This window comes from Bactrocera dorsalis, chromosome 6, assembly GCF_023373825.1.
Source record: "Bactrocera dorsalis isolate Fly_Bdor chromosome 6, ASM2337382v1, whole genome shotgun sequence".
In the NCBI taxonomy this organism is placed as follows: domain Eukaryota; kingdom Metazoa; phylum Arthropoda; class Insecta; order Diptera; family Tephritidae; genus Bactrocera; species Bactrocera dorsalis.
This window is the reverse complement of record NC_064308.1, coordinates 36847554-36862189: the sequence shown is the minus strand read 5'-3', so window position 1 is coordinate 36862189 and position 14636 is coordinate 36847554. Positions and strand designations below refer to the sequence as shown.

The 14636-nt window shown below is 33.1% G+C and overlaps 2 protein-coding genes across 22 annotated transcripts in view; one reads left to right on the top strand and one right to left on the bottom strand.

The window, feature by feature from the left end:
- LOC105226621 (plasma membrane calcium-transporting ATPase 3) overlaps positions 1–14636 on the bottom strand; it is a 529385-nt gene that overhangs the window by 310638 nt on the left and 204111 nt on the right. The window contains exon 17 of one of the 21 annotated variants that reach the window (XM_049460163.1): positions 10300–14272. The exons of 19 other annotated variants lie outside the window; for them this stretch is intronic. In XM_049460163.1, coding sequence (XP_049316120.1) covers positions 13838–14272 — 435 coding nt within the window. In that variant the 3' untranslated portion in view covers positions 10300–13837. Of the gene's footprint in view, positions 1–10299; positions 14273–14636 lie in introns of those variants that run through there. One more of the 21 variants, XR_007423221.1, reaches the window with a different exon arrangement.
- LOC125779365 (uncharacterized) overlaps positions 1–14636 on the top strand; it is a 168122-nt gene that overhangs the window by 101567 nt on the left and 51919 nt on the right. The gene's annotated exons all lie outside the window — the stretch shown is intronic.

The window sequence follows — 14636 nt, the reverse complement described above, 5'->3', positions numbered from 1 at the left end:
CGCTTGCCTCGAAGAGACTGGCACAACACGAGATGCTGCTAGGCGTGGCAGACCCCTGGAGTAGACGTTCTGCAGGGAAATTTGTTACAAGATTTGAAATCAATGTATGGTGTGCTGTTTTTGCTGGAGGAGTCATCGGACCTTTCTTCTTCGAAGACGTCGCGGGCCAAACGGTTACTTTATTTTTTCAAAAATTTCGAATTTTTAAGACCAATTAACTGTTGATTTTTTCCCAAAAGTTTAGAAAAAAATGTCTAAGGCCGCCATTTTGTTAATTTTTGAAAACAAAAAAAATCCTTCGATCAGGCCCGAGTTTATCTATTTATAAAACTAATTTTTTTTGTCCGATTGATTTTAGATGAATCTCCAGGGACTTATGGTTGTCACCGCATGTATCTTTTTTTGGAACAGAGTCAACACAAACAACTTTTACTTTGGAAATTATTATTTTTTTTTTGAATTTTTCGTGACTTCAAGTCAACACATTCTTTTATAATGCCATATTACTACTTTTGTAAAATAACGAAATTCTCATTTTTTCGTGCCTCTGACTACCCCTAACCCCTTAAAGCGTTATATCGAGAATAAGCACTAATTATTTCACTGTATCGACAGGTTGAAGACGTGAACCTCCGAAAGAGGGAAGAAGCACGTTTGGAATCTTATACCTCCTTGTAAATAAAACTGTTTTACTTTTACTTGGGTTGAAAAGTGAGCCGCTTCCATTCGCCCAGTTGAATACTACGTTGAAAATGAATAATTTCAATATAATTTAATCTTTCAGATTTAAAGAATGTTTAAATCTTAAAAAATATGCATACATCATACGTATTGTTGCCTTTCCAGCGATACAAATTAGGGTTAACTTTCTAGGGTAAAATTAACCAGTCCGAGTCGAAATGATGATAACTGTAGGTATCTTCTCCAGAAAACTAAATCCTATTCAATATTGCAGATGCATCCAAAATCAAAAACCTCGTGGGATTGAACGTCAGAAAACCTATTTCATAGCGGACGCACCAAAAAATAAACGACGTTATGGTACAGCTGGACAAATGTACTCAACAGTTTGTACGATGCAAAAATCGTATCTGCAAACATGGTAATCAACATCATTTGATCATGGAAAGCGCCATTAGAAGTGTTTGGATTTATATCCTTTCTAAGAAAACAGCAGAGAAAAAGAAATGCCTAACTCGAAATGGAAGAGAAGTTCACCTACCCGACATTGACAGTTGAATGGATAGGCTAATAGCAGAACCAGTGAAAAACGTAGAATCGTAGCCCGTGTCAGCTGACACGACCTATCTTATGGGCGCGCAATGTAACTGAACAGTGAAAACCGCTACTCCCTTCTCTCTTTGACGTGGGATGACGCCAGAATTCACGACATTTGCGTTTTTGCCGCAGAAACGTGGCAGCTGATTGCTCTCTCACAACGCAGGGTTGCCAATATCTATATACTGCAGTAATTATCAACTTTTATAAGTCAATATCGTCACCTGAAATGCAAAATAACGTATCATCAAAAAATTCGAAATTGAGTGTCTTATTGATTACGCTTCACCACTTCAAATTACAAAGATAATATTACATATGTTCAACATTTAAAGGTTCTGCACTCAGATATAAACCAGTTTTAACCAATATTAATATTTTGTTTCACTCATGTTCCATTTTATTCCGTGTTTCATTCATGCCACTGTAAATTTCTGAAAATGTTGTTACGTTAATTTGCATTTCAGGTGACGATATGTTCAATATGTTTGAAATTTTCTTAAAATAACCCAAAATCAGAGTCTAACGCTATTATTTATAAATATATAAACTATTTTTAATAGTTTTTTTTCAGTTTTGATATTTTATATTGTTAAAAATTGTAAATAGATGTGTACAAAACTATATATGCGTATTGAGCAATGGCAATATTGTTCAAATGAAAACAAACAAAGATGGCTGATTTCTGCGTTTTCCTACGTTGCCCACTGTTCACACATTTACTCGATGAGGAAGGAAAAGGAAGGAAGGCAGTAGCGTTTTTGACTGGTTCTGCTATAAGCTTTGACATTTCACAATTGAAACAGCTGGAACGGCTCTATGAAAAATAAATGTGAACGGAGAGATTTGTTGCCGCCGTTCATGATCACTGATAAAAATGTACAACCGCAACTTAGTATTAATTTTCAATTGAATTGATGAAAAAGCATTTATTAAAAGAGATCTAGCAAGTTTAAATCACTTTTTTAAGAAAATAAAGGTGAAAAGTCAGTTGTTTTAATATACCATACAATAGAAAAGTGTTTAAATAGTTTCTTCATATAATCATGACCAACCTAACCTTTATAATAACTTTTAGTTACGTTATAAATGTTGGCTTTTAATTTAAATCCCCGAAACCTAGTAGGGGTATTCTCTTGCTCTTGCAAGATTGCAGATTGCAAAAATACTACACCAAAATATAAAAGGGCACGAGAGCACCCATTGCAGAATCTAGTGATATATGAGCGACTGATTCAGTCAATTTATTGTAAATGACTATTGTGCATGGCTATTGTGAATTGGCGCACCTTCTGCATGCATTTTTAACAAAAAAACTGTAACAAAACTTTATAATTTAAATAGAAATTATAAAATCTAATTAAAATTTACCTTTCTCAACAGTTTAACGACGTAATATGTCTTTATGTAAAATGGCAACTACAACAGGGTTGCAATTTTATTTTTGCGTGACATTGCACGCTAATATACATGGGTTTTGGTCTGACATATTTCACAGCCCTTGCAAACATTTTTCTGCGTGTGTTTGTTGTTGTGCCGTTGTAAATCTGCAATGCTTGCACCGTGCACCGAGTTTTGCAAGAGCAAGAGAATACCCCTAGTATTTTGTTTGATCTGACTACAATGCAAAATTTTATAAAAAAAAGGTTAACTTTGTGACGTTCTGAATTGCACCTTCAATTTCATTTGAACCGAAAGTTCACATTTTACGTTTCCCCAAAATTTCTTTTTTTTAGTTACGATTACAATTTTATCAAATGTGGTAGAAAATTTATCATACCAGCTTAACATTGCATTAAATAGTATATTCATAATAATATTATTGCAAAAATGTAATGTTTTATTTTTAGTCAATCGCACCTACCTTATTCAAGATTGTATTTGTCCTTTAAAATACAGTTGCATATATGTATGTAACTAAGTAATGTCCACATGTTAGGAAGCAGACCAAGAAGGTTATTATGAAAAAATGCAACGGAAAATAACAGTACATTTAATTTTACGAGACTATTAAGAACATTTACCGCGTACAAACCTGAGTAAATTACAAACTGTTGGCAAAATGTTATTATTGGCTTAAGTAGACGAATATTCGTCACAACGAACATGTTACAATAAGTTAATATACCAACATAGCCGTATGTTTAATACATTAAATTCTAACTAAATGACCAATTTTTAGGGAACTGATATGATAGTTTTGTTTTAATAATTCTTTTTGTTATTTGTTTGTTTAGGGACTGACCTTTCGGTAACTTTTAACAGTTTATATGCTGCCTCTTTCAAAAAATACATACGATATAGCGTACCCAAACACAACCATAACAATTTTTAAATCGCATATTGTAAGATTAGTAGCCATCTGCCAGTAAAATTCTGGTTAACTTAACCAAGACTCTTTCTTTCGAAGAAAGAACTTTTTTTTACCCGAACTTAACTGACAGATGGCTGCTAACCAGACATTGAGAAAATTGCCCTTCAAGTATCAATGTTAATACAAGCGGCTTAAGTAAAAATTAAAAAACACAAACAAAAAGCAAAACAAACGGATAGTTCGTAAACGCAATAATTTTGTGCAACCCTGCTGCATTCTTGCCGGCTGTGGTTGCTACTGCACAATCATTGCGATTGTACTGCCTTGCCATTGCGATTGTGCTGCGAAGAATTTTTTCGCATTTACGAACGCCAGAGAAATGGAATTTTTAATTAACGTAATTATTGATAACCAGGAAACTCAGAGTGAGAATATTTTATTGAATTACAATAAAAAAAGGATTAAACAAGTAAAGAGAAGAAATCTTATACTAAAAAGTGATTTAAAAAATTCGTGGGATCTAAATGTAAATAAGGCCTATTATTATTATATAATCATATTAATAATTAAAGACATATGTAGAATTAGAAATCATTTTACTCAGTCTTCCATTTCGCCTTTGGTTCTACGCAGTTTCAAAAAAAGTACTGCAATGGCTGCGACAATTTGCCGAAGTGCTGCTAACTGCATGCATTAAAAAACTTTTGACGAAGAGCAGTATTGCCGCAGGTTTTTTTGACGAACGCGTTGCCCCTGCAAATATGCAGTGCAACCAAGTTACTGCGTTTACGAACTAACCCAAATATACATATGTGCATCTATGTACATACGTTTATGTGTGTTTTATGAATTGTTGAAAAATATATGAATGAAATAAATTTATTAATTTTATAAGTGCATTAGATATTGTATCAATATTAGATATATAGGGTGATTTTTTAAGAGCTTGATAACTTTTAAAAAAAAAAAACGCATAAAATTTGCAAAATCTTATCGGTTCTTTATTTGAAACGTTAGATTGGTTCATGACATTTACTTTTTGAAGATAATTTCATTTAAATGTTGACCGCGGCTGCGTCTTAGGTGGTCCATTCGGAAAGTCCAATTTTGGGCAACTTTTTCGAGCATTTCGGCCGGAATAGCCCGAATTTCTTCGGAAATGTTGTCTTCCAAAGCTGGAATAGTTGCTGGCTTATTTCTGTAGACTTTAGACTTGACGTAGCCCCACAAGAAATAGTCTAAAGGCGTTAAATCGCATGATCTTGGTGGCCAACTTACGGGTCCATTTCTTGAGATGAATTGTTGTCCGAAGTTTTCCCTCAAAATGGCCATAGAATCGCGAGCTGTGTGGCATGTAGCGCCATCTTGTTGAAACCACATGTCAACCAAGTTCAGTTCTTCCATTTTTGGCAACAAAAAGTTTGTTAGCATCGAACGATAGCGATCGCCATTCACCGTAACGTTGCGTCCAACAGCATCTTTGAAAAAATACGGTCCAATGATTCCACCAGCGTACAAACCACACCAAACAGTGCATTTTTCGGGATGCATGGGCAGTTCTTGAACGGCTTCTGGTTGCTCTTCACCCCAAATGCGGCAATTTTGCTTATTTACGTAGCCATTCAACCAGAAATGAGCCTCATCGCTGAACAAAATTTGTCGATAAACACATTTCGAACCGAACACTGATTTTGGTAATAAAATTCAATGATTTGCAAGCGTTGCTCGTTAGTAAGTCTATTCATGATGAAATGTCAAAGCATACTGAGCATCTTTCTCTTTGACACCATGTCTGAAATCCCACGTGATCTGTCAAATACTAATGCATGAAAATCCTAACCTCAAAAAAATCACCCGTTACATAAAATATTACATTTTATTTACTCGTCTACCAGGGTAAAAAGAAGAGGTTGCACCGCAAGTGCCGCGCATTTCTTGATTCAATACTCACCAACACATGGTGAATCAAAGACAGCTATTATAAAAAATCAGCACTAAATAACTTAATACGTTTGAACAAATATTTACAAAATATGTATACATAATCCTAAAGTAAATATCTTTGATATTTCTTTTCTTTTCCATATCCAAATGTACGTCTCTTGTTTTAAACATAAACACAAGTATATAATTCCTAATTCTTGATTGTTAATATGGAATTGTTAAAACTTCAGTCGAAAACGTCATCGATATCTGTAATTTATGTAATCTAGGAGTATTGTAGGAAAGGCAATACCCTCTTCATGTGTACATATGTATTTGTATATGCACCCACCATTATCTGCGATGTTACTACCCAAGGATATCTACAAACTGAAAATTAATTAAGATCGTATAAATTATCGACCAATCATTAACACTATAAAATTTTTGTCATGTATTCAATAATGTAAAAAAATATTTACGGTGAACTTTGTGGTCAAATAAAAATTGAAAAAATAAAGAATTTTTAGTCGCATAAGTTTTATTTAGACATACGGTAACTTTATCATAATAAAATTGTACACACGTGGCCACGCATACTTTACCACTCAAAATTTTCAAGTTTTGTGCATATCTGACATCACTTTATAGCGGTACTTTTTGCGGTATAGAAATTTTTTATTTAGAAATAAGATCTCAAAAATATTAAAAATTAAAAACAAAACATATTCAGTTATAGACAAATTTATTTGAAAGTTAGTGAGCTCGAAATGTAAGAAACTGACATGCGATGAAAAAATTATATTTTTTATTTTTTTAATTTAATTTATTTACCCTGTATTTGAAATTAATGTTTTATTTTCTTTTTTTTTTAATTGAAACACGAAGTTTAGTCGCGGTATTACTTTAAAAACAATCAAATCTGCCGGTTTTGTATTAACAAGAAACCCTAGCTTGTGTTTTTCTCATTCATCGTAATAAACTAAAAAATTTAAGAAAGTACGGTGGTAAGGTTTGCGTGCTCACGAGTGTACGTAATCGGCTATTGGTGTTGTGTAGAATACTGAAATCAGTGTTTGAAAGGTTATGCCACTCCCGTAGCATAGAAATTTTGAGAGATCTCGCATATGTAGCTATAGCACGTAAAAATTTTAATTAGCTCCGCTCTTATACCGCTTCCAATTTTTTGCTACACCAGAGCACATCACTTCATTTTTGGCTATTGCTACAGCTTTTTTGCCTAACAAAACTCCGAGCAAAGTAGAGCACATACATACTTTAACATTGTTCTGATATGGCTCTGCTACGGTTCCCGTCAAAGTGAGAGCGATAGCTATAGCATAGCAATAATTCTAGAAATTTTGCTGCTATGGAGTAGTAAATGACAACCCTGACTGAAATACATTCCTATCTCGTAAATATAGATTGAGAGGAACGCTGGTTTTTTCTCTCACTCTACAACAGTACACAAAACCGGGAGTGACAAAAAAAAAACACTCGCTACATAAAAAGCAGCTTTCTTCGGTAATGGCAAACTTGCGCAGTTTACACTTCTGATTTTATGCTGGCTGATGCCCTTGCATGAAACTGCACATTTGAAAAGTTGCATTTGCAAACATAAAAATATGCAATCAGCGGTGTTGTGGAATCTGATAGTTGTCAGAATCAGAATTGAAACCGGTCAAAAAAAGTAGTAGGTGTCATAAATTCAGATATTCAGCCCTATCACGCAATCCATCGTAGAGTGTTTTTTCGGGAAAGTTACGAAACTGCTATCATGCAATTCGAACAGTTCCGAAAGTAAGTTCGAAATTCGTAGAGTTGCATTCACTGAATTCACTCGGAACGGAAAAGTTTTAAGTTTAGCGCAATTTTTGTACGACAGGTTTGTGCTAACGGAGAAATAAATTTCCATATGTGGGAGTCGTGATTGCTGCCAGGAAACTGAGCATTCACATAACGTATTTTCATTTTATTGTCACACATCTGCAAAACATTGATTAAGATGTTTGAAATGCGAATTTGTCACCAAACTTACAATCATGGCATTGATGCTAAAGTATCCTTTGCGGTTATAATAGAGAAACTTATCTTTAGTTGGAGCAACGATATTAATATGTGTCCCGTCTACACACAAAATCGCGCCTGGAAATCCGTATTTTTGAAAAAAAAACTTTTTCGCTTCACTTTTTTCAACGTTACTTAACTGGAGGTTTATCCACTGAGGGCACAAATGGGACTGAAGCAATTCCAATACTTCTTTTAAGATGCAACAAAATGTTGACTGAGCCATTGGAATGTCGAAGTCTTTACCCACTCCATGCTGATAGCCTTCTTCAGCTAAAAACCGTAAAACCGAAGACAATCGATGAAGTAAAGATATAGATGACGATCTTGAAGAAGTTGCATTCCTCTCTAGAACATCGAGGACATACGTAAAGACCGCCTTATTTAAGCGATAGTTTTTAATAAACCTGTTTTAGAAAAATAATTTTAATAAAATTTAACAATGAATTTTTGTGAATTTTTGAACTGTACATTGTTTCGTCCACATCGAAAGGGTTGCTCTTGTCCCTCAGTGATTTTCGGTGAATTTTTAGATCACGCCGACTTCTCTCACGTTCTTCCTCAAGCAACATAAATAAAAACGTTAGCGAATACATATTTTCTTCGTAAAATCAATTTGAATACAAACGATTTCACTTTTATTAATCAAAATTTTAATTTTTTCTTCTATACAGCTGATTTCGAAATGCCAAAATTCAAAACTAAGTCTGGCAACAAAAGTTTCGAATTCACATGAATTCAATGATAGCAAATTATGCGTATTCGTAGCGGACATTCGTATTCGTAGCTTCGCTACGATGGATTGCGTGATAGGGCTGATTATTGGTTTGATATTCGAAACAGAATTTGTATCGGTTTTGGGTGTCACGGCAACCAATTTTATCAGTTTTGCTTTCAGAAACAAAACAAGAAGATAGTCCCTTACAGATTTAAAATGTAAGTTAAGAAATCAAGTTATTTTATTATTACGAAATAATTTATCTTTATTTATATAGGTGAAAACATAAGTATAAAACACGAAATGTCTTAATTATTGAGGTTTTGAAAAAAAATCCGGATATGTAAAGATATTAGATTTACAAAACGTTATTTAATACCCAAATGCGTCTTATTCATTCAATAAATGTTATATCTTAAAATCTTTCTTTAATTTGGAACTAATTAAAAACTTGAATAGTATTGCTTCCAAATGTATTCATTTGCAATTTTTTGTCACATTAGTAAACAGCTGATTCGAATATTGGGTTTGCCTATGTTCGAAAAGACGAAAATCCAAATAGATTCTGTGACACGATTGAAAATCAGAATTGGTTTGCAATTCTGTCTTGGATTCCACAACACTCCTGAATATCTTATTAATATTAAACTCACTGACGAGTTATGTAAGTAGCGAATATGATCGATTTCTATTAGAAAGGTACAAAACGAGAATGAATCTAAATAACAAAAATGTATTAATTGTGAATAGCTTTAAAGTCAAACGTATTATTCACAAAGTGATAGCTTTAGTGCTCTTGACGCAAACTCTTTCTACTATATCTCATAAAATTTAAAACAATCCACAAATATAATAAAACAGTAAATATCTATCATCTTTAGCTTTCACATTTGGTTATGGTGTAATTTTTTTGTAATTATTTTTCAAATGTAGCAAGTAAGCAACAGCTACAGAAGTGATGTTGCTTTTTAGAACTGGTTGCATCATGTATTCTGCGCAGTTTGCATTACCGAAAATACTTGCTTTGGATACTATAACAAGATTTATCTTTGTCATAGGATTTGGCTTCGCCACTTTAAAACGTAGAAAAAAAAAACCTCTTGTATTGCGCAGATTTTGTACATAATCTTTAAAATGGCGAATATAGAAGGGAACGATTTCGATACTGATTTGTGTATTTCAAAAATCGGTGACGATTCTAAAATAAAATCTGATGAAATATTTCCTTTTGAAAAGGCGATACAAAGGTCAAGCGTGTTTTCGTATCTTAAGAAGTCGTTTTCAGTGTAAAATCGATAACGGCCAATTCATAAAGAAAATAAAAAAATAATAATAAAATAAAATTAGTTTCTTGCTAAAATCATTGGCATACATATGTGTATGTGCTAAAAATATCTAAGTGTGAAGTCTGATTGTTCTAAACATTAGCAATGACATATCGCTCATTTGCTGCAAGACCGGCATAAGTCAAAAAAATCGATTCTTCAGAAAACGCGTTTAAAGTTTTCAACTGACTATAACCTTACACGGTGACTCCAAACTTACACCTCTTCTCAAGCGGAGCATATAAGAGGTATTCATATGAATTTTTCACTCCACATGAAGTATGATATAACGAACAATTCTGCAGCATTAACTCAAAAATCACGTTTTTTGATTTATGCAAGACCGGCAATGAGCGATATGAGCAAGGCTGATTTCGAAAACGTAATTTGCAATGCATACGATCAAAGAATAATATTTATAAAATATTTCTGTCATTGCAGCTTGTTTTGAAAAGCACTAACCCATTCGCTGAAGCATAGTAAATGAAGAAGTCACGCACCACCAAGAAAGTTGATGCTTTTTGATATTACATATGAAACAATAGTGGACTTTGACAAAAAATGTACTTATAATCCCTTTTCTATATATTTGAATGATGTTTCACCTTTTAGTGAAAATTAAACTGTTGTTTATAATTAAACTCTTGGCTGTCGAAAAAAGCTTATTGCGAAAGTAATAGTTAAAGAAATTTTATTATAAAAGGTAAATACGCTGTTATTATTCAAAATATAATTTAATATACAAGTTGTGTAATATATTTTTAAACTCATTAAGTACATTAGTAAAATAGATCTCTGCTTAAATATACTTTGTAATTCCTGTGTATAAACGCTAAACTTGAAGACAGCTTTAAATTGACGTAACGCTCTCCTAGTATAATTTTTCACGAAATAAATAAATCTAATGCCTTTCACAACTAAATAAGCCCCTGCGATTTTTAAATAATTTCCTGAAATACGGACCCTCGTAATTTACACGAACGAAATTCCGCGCTTTTGAATGAAACCGCTAAAAGCCCGGGAAATTCCTTCACGGGGTGGCAAACATTTTCCGAAATATTGTAATCAATATTGCGAAAGAATTAAACATCCATTATTCGATGAAATACTAAATAAATTTTAATCAAATCTTATTGACTTATACTGAAGACTTGGTTTTATTGCTTTATTTTCGCGTCAGCTAAAATTATATTTAAAAAATCTTCAAATGAAAAATGTGTGATATGTGATGTTAACTCGATCGAAAAGGAAAACGTCAACCAGAATTTATTGCCATTCTTCGGTTATTATAATATCACACATGTTGACCAACCTGAACGGTGTCAATACAGGTTTGTATTGACTTTGGCATAGCGTAATGACGTAGCTACAACTTCGGGCGCCCGGGGCCAAGGATGTTCTGCCACCCCCCTTTATCTACCTACCTACATACAAGTTTCATGAGGTGGTTCGAACATAAGTGAATTTTTACAAAATATCTTCAATATTAAGTATATTAAATTTTGGAACTAGAAGCCCCGCAAATACCCACTATACCTGTATCAGTTGCAACTTGTGAAAGATCTTTTAGCAAACTTAAATTGATCAAATCTTACTTGAGATCGACCATGAGTCAGAGTCCAATCTTGCGATTCTCTCAATAGAATTTGAAACAATTCGATTTTAAATTACAATGATATGTTATGTGATTTTGCAGCGATTAAAGCTAGGAAAGTGCATCTTTAAGTTCTATCACTATTTTTAAGAAAGATATAAGACAAATTCAAAGACTGAAGAGTATTCGAGTAGAACAACTCTTTATCTTTTATAATAAATTTTGTAAAATAATTTGTTGAAGTATTTTTCTAAATATTAAAAAACAGCGTTTTGCCGCCCCAAGGCGTTGCGCCCGGGGCGACCTCCATATTAGTTATATTGGAGGTGGATCGTCAATTGTATGCATTTTAGGTACAAAGATACACTTTTATGATTAAATATTTTCTCATTTCTATTGAGAGAACTTACATATTGGTCAAAATATGCCGTATAAAGTCATCCGGAAGTTCGAAAATCTTTATATTAGGTATATGGAGCTAAGAAAAGTATTGAACCGTTTTTTTACAGACAGACCTATTATCATCAGAAAAGGATTCTCTCTCAATATTTTCGTCAAAAGTCAACATAGGTACTGGGATCCACATATTCGGTACCTAGGGCTTGAACAGTATTGATCATAGGGTTGCATACTTAAAAGGTACTATTCGTGCAAAGTTTATCCCGATACATTATTTGCTTCTCTACTTGTATACTGGATAGTGAAGGAATCAAATGGAATTTAAAATTGTGTTATATGGGCAGTACGCGTGGTTGTAGTCGGATTTAATCCGTCTTCGCAATGTAACAAAGAAATGGCAGAACAATGGGTCAAGCAAGTCCCGAAACATGTTATTTCTCCTAAATGTAGGCGGTGCCACGCCCTTCTTCCAATTTTGACACCGGCTCCAATAAAGCGCTCTAACCCGTATATTTCCATTCGAAAATGTATATAATTAAAAACTGTGAAAAGTAAAAAAAAGGGTTTTGATACGAAAAAAAACGTTAACAGAGTTGATGAAAACAAAATTAGATTACCAAAAACAACAACAAAAAGATTGTTAAAAATTCTTGGGCTCCGCTTCGCACTATAAGGCGTTTATCTCAAAACTCTATTTTTATAAGCCGGTGGATACGATTTCTGAGGCAATTTTATTTAAATTTTGCACATTGAAATAACATTATCTTGTTATTACATGATGAAAATTTGACCAAAAATTAGTTCCTTCGTTCAAAGTCTGTCAAAAATAAAATTATCCAAATATCCTCTGAAACCCTTATGACCGCTTTCAATCAAAAACACTAAAATTTAATATTTTAAATGTTTCACTTTTCAAAACATTAAATAGATTTCTTAGAAAAATTTATAATGTACAAAAAACCGCGAACTTTTTACCCAAATGGTTCAAGTTATACGAAACTTTGAATGCTCCCCCACATGTTTTAAAACTGAGCTAAAAATTCTGACTAGAGATATTTTTTCTATACCTGTGTTAGAAATATTATTTCTCTCTATATGCTAAGTATATATGATCGCCATATACATATGTTTGTTGATACATATATACCTATTAGTTATAATATTTAATAGTAATATATATATGTTTTAGGCTATAACATAGACATAGTCGTTATAAATTACAAATTACATGTTTTTAGAGCAAAACTACATATTAGAAAGCTTGAGCTTTTTTATTTGCTTCAATTAAAAAAATGCGGTTACTTAAAAAGTAAACAAACAAACAATAATTTTGATATTTATGTATTTTTATATTTAACTCTTGAACAACTATTGGTTATTTATGACTGATTCTGTTTATTTTTGGAAACATTTCACTGTAGGAGTGTAAACGTAATACTGCAAGCATAAAGGGCATATTTTAAGTAAATTAATTTATGGGTAATTGTTCCTAAAATACAATATGAAAGCATTGTCTATTTGTTTGGTGTCAGCAAATATCAAAAATAATACAGCTGGTATACAAAAGAATAAGCAAAAAAAATCCTAGAAGAGACGTCAAGCATTGAGTACTAAATGAAGAAAAATGGTAATGTGTACATATCTATAGACTTTTTTCAACTACATATGTGGAACTTATAAATAAAATTAAGCGAAGGAAGGAAAGCTTTATTGTTGATAAAAGTCAAAAGCATATACGAAAAGGGCATCCAAATGGTAAATATAAAATTTTTCATCAGTTTGCTCTACATATCTTTATATCTATGTGCTATCATTGATTTGTCCAAAATACATGATATACACCGATTGAAAACCTGACTGTCAATCACAAAGTGCGACCAAAGTGCCGTATACAACATACATATGTACAAAAATAAGTATATATGTATGTATGTAGTGATAAGTACATATGTATGTACGTCTGATTGGGTGTTAAAATAACCCGATTAAAGTTATGCCTGTACGAAGTCCGTTTGCTGAGCTTTACATGATATTCGTATCTACATATGCATATATGGAATGTCATTATTTCCGTATGTGTCGTTCTCGTGCATTTATTTGTGTTGATGTGGTGAGTACTTGCTACTGTTATGTATGTTTGTATGTCTGCCTGTGTTTTTTTTGCGTTAATTCATTTATTTTTATTATTGTTGTGTTTTGTTTAATATTAGTCTGTTATTTTAAATTCGTGTCTCTGTTTGCAGCTGCTTTTGGTGTTGGTGTATTTGGTGAGCCATGTCGGAAAAGCCGTTGGACGAGCGTTGTGCCGAGCGACCGTTGCTTGCGCCACCAAGCGTCCCATGACCTAAAAAATTTAAACGCTGCTGCTGTTGCGGCTCTTCGTCGATGTAGGTTATATCAGATATTAAGACGGCTGCCGTCGTCGGTCCATCGATACCGGTGTCAGGCTGATTGTTAATTTTTGCTAGTGCCGGCTGCTGTTGTGCGCTGTTTTTGTGTTGCTGTGGAGCGTAATTAGGATTAAGCAGGTTAGAATTGTAAAGCGGGTATCCAGGTATAGTGCTTCGAGGACTGCGCAAGCTATGTAGACTGTGCATCGAACGGCGTTCGTTCAAGTCTTCCAATGTTGAACGGAATGCACGAATAACGCGCAACTGAAACAAATAAAATTAGACAACAAAGAAACAAGCGAACGAACGAACGAACGAACACACACCGAAAAAAAGAAGAAAAGAACAAATACGGAAACGAAAAATAAAACGAAAAAGAGAATACACATAACAAATTAATTAATCATTTGGTATACATTGGTAAGCAAAGTAAAATATGCAAAAGCAAAACCATCAAAACGTAAGTATTTCAAAACAGCATTAAAAATTAAACTTGATAAAACATAATTATATATTTATGAACTACATATATGTTAAGTATACATTATGAATGTACGTACATATGTATGTATGTAGCTATATGTACATGTATATATGTATAATTGCGTAAATTTAAAGTCCTATATAA